We start from the raw sequence: 6,344 nt of genomic DNA, 5'->3' as shown, positions 1-6,344 counted from the left end.
TTTACTAGAGTCTAATTACCTAATTATGGCTATGTCGATGAATAAGTTTAGTTCTTAGGGGAATAAACGATTAAATGGTTGGACCATGTTTTTGCATTACCATAACACGCCAAATGCACGAGAACTTGACAACTTGTCCTCCAACGTCCAAGAAATGGCTAAGGAACATCAAGCATGTTTTAACATGCCAAAAGGAATAACATAGACTAGATGAAGCTTTACTCTAAAATGGCACTTCAGCGTATCAGATAAGTCACGCTTAGCATTTTAGACCCATGCTTACAAAATCACTCTCAAAGTCGTAGCAATATGAAGCAAAACTATAATAACAGAAAAGCTGAGAAAATAATTTGCATTGATCCAGGGATACCTGTAGACAATCCAATCAATATGTGTGAAAAATTAGAAAATGATTATCGGATAAATCCAAAACAGTTTGCCAAATTATAACCACAAATCATAGACAACGCATCATCTTAATTTTGACATCCTAAGCACACATGATCTTTCCTAGAATCAGGTCGTCAATATAGGGAAGTCATTGTAAGCATGGCGATTAAAGTGAATGAGTGAACATAACGTGTATCAAATGTGATCACACTTGTCATCACTCAAGGGCAGTAGAACCATCAACAACATCAGAATTGCTTCACAATTGTCTTCATTCAATGCTTGCACCAAATTTACTTGAAACCTTAGTGTACAAAATTATATATGGTACAGAAAGTACTTATTCCTTCTCAGAAACTCCTCAATACAAGAGCACATGTGGCTTTCCCTTAGTAAGCACCTGCACCCATGGACCACAAGATTATGATATGTTTCTTGGAATGTTATCAAGCATGTCATTGAAACTGGATAGAAGTTGCATTATTTGAGGACATAATATTAATTTCCACAAAAAATATTCTCATGAAGTTATTGAACAAGAACCAAAGATCAAATTTTTTTCCCTCTTTTTGAGGGGGTGGGGGCAGGGGGGTGGGAAGTGAAGAACTGGAAACATTAAGCTGTAAGGGGTGGTAAGTTCTTGTCCCTCTTATACAAGTCCGTCAAGATCAACACAAATACCTTAGCTAGTAAATAACATCTATTCATATCCATCCGACAATTGGGCTTACTTAGTAAAAGAAACACTACATTTCAAGCAATGATCAGCACTATTCAACATATAACTGTAAGATCACCTTTTCTTCTATGATAAGTAAACCCAATTCATGAAAACAGCACCTAATGTCACACTTCAGTACAATAAGCATACAATACAAGACTTGTACTGCTGTAAGAACTTCTACCAAACACTACTAAGTTTCAAAATGGATTAATATATGATAAATGACGATAACTATATAGATGGTAGATTATGGCACACAAGGCCCATTTCAATATATCAATCAGATGAGCCAAAATGGATCAAGCCCAAGTTGATAACTGTGAATTCACTACCCATACAGGACCCATGTTCTATCTTGTCTCTTAAATTTATCTGATATGCCTACACCATTATGACACATGGTAAATGATCCCATGTGGTTTTTTTTTTTTTGGGCTTTCTTCCCCAATAAAAACCCCTCATGACTGGCCCACCATTATAACCACCGTAACAGCTGGCCGTGAACAAGAACTGCTGCTGCTGCTGCCAAACACCTATCCTGACTTTGAATCTTAACAAAATTCAGATCACTCGGCCAGCCATTGACAACCCTCCATCAAAGTTAATAAAACATGTATTCAAACAATGCTCCTACCACCAGAACAATACCCTAGCCCTATCAATCCAAAACCCATGTAAATTGTATAAGCTTGAGCAACCAAAAGTAACCTATAAGCCATTCTACAAGCACAGCCAATTTGAATTTGTAGTAGTGAAAAAGAATGGGTGATATCTAATTCAAATCACAATGACCGAGAAATCCACCAAATAGAATTCTCCACCATCGATGTTGCATCCACCATTAGCACATAAGAACAATTCTTCAGTTAAGAATCTTAACACACACTACTAATTCCCTATCATAGATACATTTTTAAACAAAAAATAAACAATAATGAGAGTGTTGATGGGTCAATGAGGGCTTTTCCTTTTCTTTACCTGTCAAGATATTATTTGGCTGTTGTTTCCTTTTTTTTCCTCCTTTTCTGTGCTCTTTATTGGATCTAAGTGGATTAGATGTATCTGGAACCAACAAACTAATTGCTTAAGTTGGTGACCCATTTAAATCCATTGGACTTTAATAGTCATCAAACTCCATTTGAAAATATGGTCTGAGTAAATAAATGGTTTTGGATGAAGATTATCACCTCGACCAACTCTGTTAAAGAAACACAGAGTCACTTTTGTGAAACATTTTGCAGGAAAGACTTCTATGTGGATATTTTATGCCATACAGTGACCTTTAGCATTTATTTTCCTTATTTTTCCCCTTCTTTCCCTGAACAAGGCGAAACCTAACTATGATATAGTTTACAGTCTCGTAACAAAATGACAAGAATATCATCATGAGTCTGCACTCTAATTGTTATGCCTACCTTGAAGAAGTCACACCAACCAATCCTTATGACTTGTGAAGAAGATGTCATATAAATATAAGCTCTAACTATAGCGCTTTCCTACCATCAGAGGCTTAGTCTACCGGTCAAAAAGGCAATTGCCTCATAAAATTGGGAGAGGAGAGACAAATACCCTCATACATAACTGGAAGTCCTTCCAAAAGACAAGCATTCTAAAAGATATTTCTTTTAGGAAAATAATTGGTCTTCTTAGAAAAGCACATGAACCTTATAAACTAACCATCAAAACACACATTTGCGCATTTAAGAGCTGCTCAGATAACGCTACTTTTTCCAACATGTAAATACTGACTCAGAAATTAAATCACAATATAATGCTCTAAAACTGAACTTTCTATCTAAACTGCGCATTCAGTTTAGTCCAACTAAAACAATGTGACTCTAGCAACCTATGATAAAGAGGGGGGGGGGGGGGGGAACCTATGATAGAGCTCTCTGGATAACATAATCACCTTAACGCCATAAATTCCAAAAGTTTTAACATTGACAGAACAAGCAAAAATGTATGAGAAACCTATTTAACTTTTATGAACGCTCTATCCCACTCTATCAATAGGGAGAGGGGGGGGGGGGGGGGAAGCTGAAACGAAAAATTGAGATACGGGGCAGGCAGTAATACCAAATTGTAGATCCAATTCTTTCTAATTTCTCACTTGAAGATCATATGGCTTTGACAGGAGTAGAAGTTGAAGAAGGATGTTCAGAGTGTTGCATCGATTTTGGTTCGAGAGGGGCACGAATAGCTTCATCATGATCATCAGGGTCATAATCTGGGTTGAGGTTGCGGTCGATGGCTTCACGGCCCTTCTCAAGACAGGGCTTGCAGGCGATCTCAATGGTGATCCAACCCAGTGCTACACCTGCTATTGCAATCAGTGCTGCGGTCAAAGCCCCCATCTCTACCACTTTCTCTGTTAACAACCCGTCCCGCTCGCCCTCTCTAGGCCTTGACTTGTTTGGGACTAGGGAGTTTAGCAGAGAAAAGGTTTCTACTGAAAAGGTTTCGCTGGCAGAAGTTTTCTACTGAAAAGGTTTGTCCCTAACTCTTGCAATTAGGGCTAGAAGACAGAAATTAGGGAAGATTTGGGATATAGATGATTGGTAAGAAACTCCCGTGGTTTCGCCTAAAGTCAACCGGCCAGGTTTCCAAATATCCATATAATAGAGTAGAATGGGAGTTTTTGCTTTGTGTCCTTAGTAAAATGGGTTCTGCCCCTTGTGGATCAATTGGATCAAAGGGTGCATATCTTCCTGTTCCTACTCTTTTAATATCAATGGGAACAAAACAGGTTATGTGTGTCCTTCTAGAGGCATTAGGCAGGGTGATCCACTGTCCCCATATTTGTTTCTTTTCTGTGCTCAAGGTCTTGCAAATCTTTTGACATCTGCTTGCAGGAATAATCTATTAACAGGAACTAAAATCTCCAGGAATGGCCCTGCCATTTCCCACTTGTTTTTCGCTGATGATTCATTAATTTTTGGTAAAGCTAACTCTAAGGAGGCAAGTGAGATCACCAGAATTCTTCAAGTTTATGAACTAGCTTCAGGGCAAAAGATCAACATGAGAAATCAGCAGTTCTTTTCAACAGAAACACCTCCCAAGCAAATAAGCAAGATGTCCTCCAAACTCTTGGCAACATCCAGCATGTTTCTCATGCAAAGTATTTGGGTCTCCCTATGGTTATAGGAAGATCTAAAAACAGCACATTCAGGTTCTTGAAAGACAAGATGACTGGCAAGCTGCAAGGATGGAAGGGCAAGATGTTAAGTAATGCGAGTAAGGAGGTTCTTCTCAAATCTGTGGCATTAGCTCTACCATCATATACCATGTCAGTTTTCAAGCTTTTAGATGGACTATGCAAAACATTAAGTAGCATGATGGCGAAGTTTTGGTGGGGAAATGACCAAGGCGAGAAGAACATGCATTGGAAAAAATGGTGGGACCTGACAGAAATCAAAGGTAAAGGAGGACTTGGATTTCGTGATATAAAGTGCTTCAATGAAGCCTTACTTGCCAAGCAAGCGTGGAGACTACTAACAAAACCTGAGTTGCTAGTTAGTAAGGTAATGAAATGGAAATATTTTCCGAACTCCTCTATCTTGCAGGCCAAAGCAAAGTCAGTTTCCTCGTGGATATGGCAGAGCATTCATAGTGCAATCCCTTTGCTAGAAGATGGAATAAGGAGACAGATAGGGAATGGTAGATCAACTGCAATTTGGAAGGATAGATGGATTCCCAATGGTATGAATGGACTAATAAGATCAGCTAGACCTCAAAATTGTGACAAAGACAAAATCTGTGAGTTGATCAGTAACAAGAGATGGAACAACAATCTTATTCAGTCCATTTTCTCAAGAGAAGAGGTGGAACAAATACTAATGATCCCTCTCAGTATCCAGGAAAGGCAGGACGGTTCGTTTGGAGGCATAGCAGTAGTGGAGATTACACCACCAAGTTAGGATATGCTCAAGCCAGATTCAAATTGAGCAAGAAGGCCAATAAGAAGCAACCAAATGAGGGATCCAGCACAAGGAAGGATGATCCTACACTATGGCATCAAGTCTGGGATCTAAACATAAAACATAAACTCAAGCACTTCCTATGGAAATGTCTTCATAACATCCTGCCTACAAATGAAGATGTGCATAGAAGAACTGGTAAAGGGGATAAGTGGTGCAAATGCTGTGGTGAAGAGGTTGAAACACTAGAGCACCTTTTTTTCAACTGTAAAGCTAGAGAAGAGGCTTGGAAGACATTCCCTATCAAATGGGATGGTATTCAAGCAAGCTCGTGGAATTTCTGGAAGTGGTGGAAAGCGTTGCAAGGGGCTAGAAGCAGAGTTAACGGCATTAGTCACATAGAAGCCACAACAAACTTCTTGTGGCAATTGTGGAAAGCAAGGAATGCCTACTACTTCAACAAGGAAAGCACAAAAGGTAACCTGATCTCAAGTAGAGCTCTAGAAGAATGGCTGGAGTACAAATAGATGTGGGACCTGGAGAAAAGGGAAAGCAAAAAGGATGATCCAGAAGTACCAACGATGACCATCACAAAAGAACTTCAGGATCAACATGCCATTCTAATTCACGGATGCAGCAATGGACAAAAAGAGAAGTAGAGGGGGACTGGGCATCGCAGCAAAGGACCATAATGGAAAACTTGTTAAAACTTGGGCAATCCCTACTGGAATGATGAAGGATGCTGCCATACTAGAAGCTGAAGCAATCAGATCAGCCATGCCCAAAGCTCTAGAAGAAGGGTGGACATCTCTACTCATACATTCAGATTGTAAGTGTCTAGTGGATAGAATTAATCACAGATGTTTTGGGTTATCTCTGTTAGATGTGTTGGTAGATGATATCATACATCTTAGTCGATCCTTTTGGCGATGTTCCTTCATATTTATTGGAAGGAAATATAATCGCACTAGTCATGGTTTGGCAAAATTTGCCATTAACCTAATTGATGAAACAAGGTGGGAGCTTGACTTCCCTGTGTGGCTTAGGATTGAAGCCCACAAAGATGTCCTGGCCATGTGCCAGTAGTATGTATATGATAGGAATATTGTAACCTTTCTCACATATATATTAAATGATGACATTTTGACAAAAAAAAAAAAGTTTGTAGTTTAAACTGATGTAAAATTTAACTTACAAGTTACAAACCGTTATTTAAACTGATTTCAGTTTGTCGAATATGACTTTGCAACCTGTGATCGCTACAAGTAGCCGAATTTCTACGAATATTGTTAAAATAAAAAAAGTTCACAAAA

The 6,344-nt window shown here is 38.8% G+C and overlaps 2 protein-coding genes across 3 annotated transcripts; one reads left to right on the top strand and one right to left on the bottom strand.

The window, feature by feature from the left end:
- Positions 1-338: 338 nt before the first annotated feature.
- LOC113761284 (outer envelope membrane protein 7) lies at positions 339-3,724 on the bottom strand. 2 transcript variants are annotated; one of them, XM_027304197.1, is made up of 2 exons: positions 3,191-3,724; positions 339-790 (listed from the first exon to the last, which is right to left on the bottom strand). In XM_027304197.1, the coding sequence occupies exon 1, from the start codon at positions 3,466-3,468 to the stop codon at positions 3,232-3,234; it is 237 nt and encodes a 78-aa protein (XP_027159998.1). In that variant the 5' UTR covers positions 3,469-3,724; the 3' UTR covers positions 339-790; positions 3,191-3,231. The 2 variants fall into 2 exon arrangements, with proteins under 2 accessions (XP_027159998.1, XP_027159999.1); XM_027304198.1 differs by having other exon boundaries at positions 3,225-3,724.
- Positions 3,725-5,670: 1,946 nt separating this feature from the next.
- LOC113759710 lies at positions 5,671-6,117 on the top strand. The gene has a single exon (XM_027302284.1). It carries the CDS (start codon positions 5,671-5,673, stop codon positions 6,115-6,117), a length of 447 nt encoding a protein of 148 aa, XP_027158085.1.
- Positions 6,118-6,344: the final 227 nt, after the last annotated feature.

This window comes from Coffea eugenioides, chromosome 2 (assembly GCF_003713205.1).
Source record: "Coffea eugenioides isolate CCC68of chromosome 2, Ceug_1.0, whole genome shotgun sequence".
Lineage (NCBI taxonomy): Eukaryota > Viridiplantae > Streptophyta > Magnoliopsida > Gentianales > Rubiaceae > Coffea > Coffea eugenioides.
The sequence above is the reverse complement of the archived record's forward strand: the minus strand, read 5'-3'. Positions and strand labels throughout refer to the sequence as shown.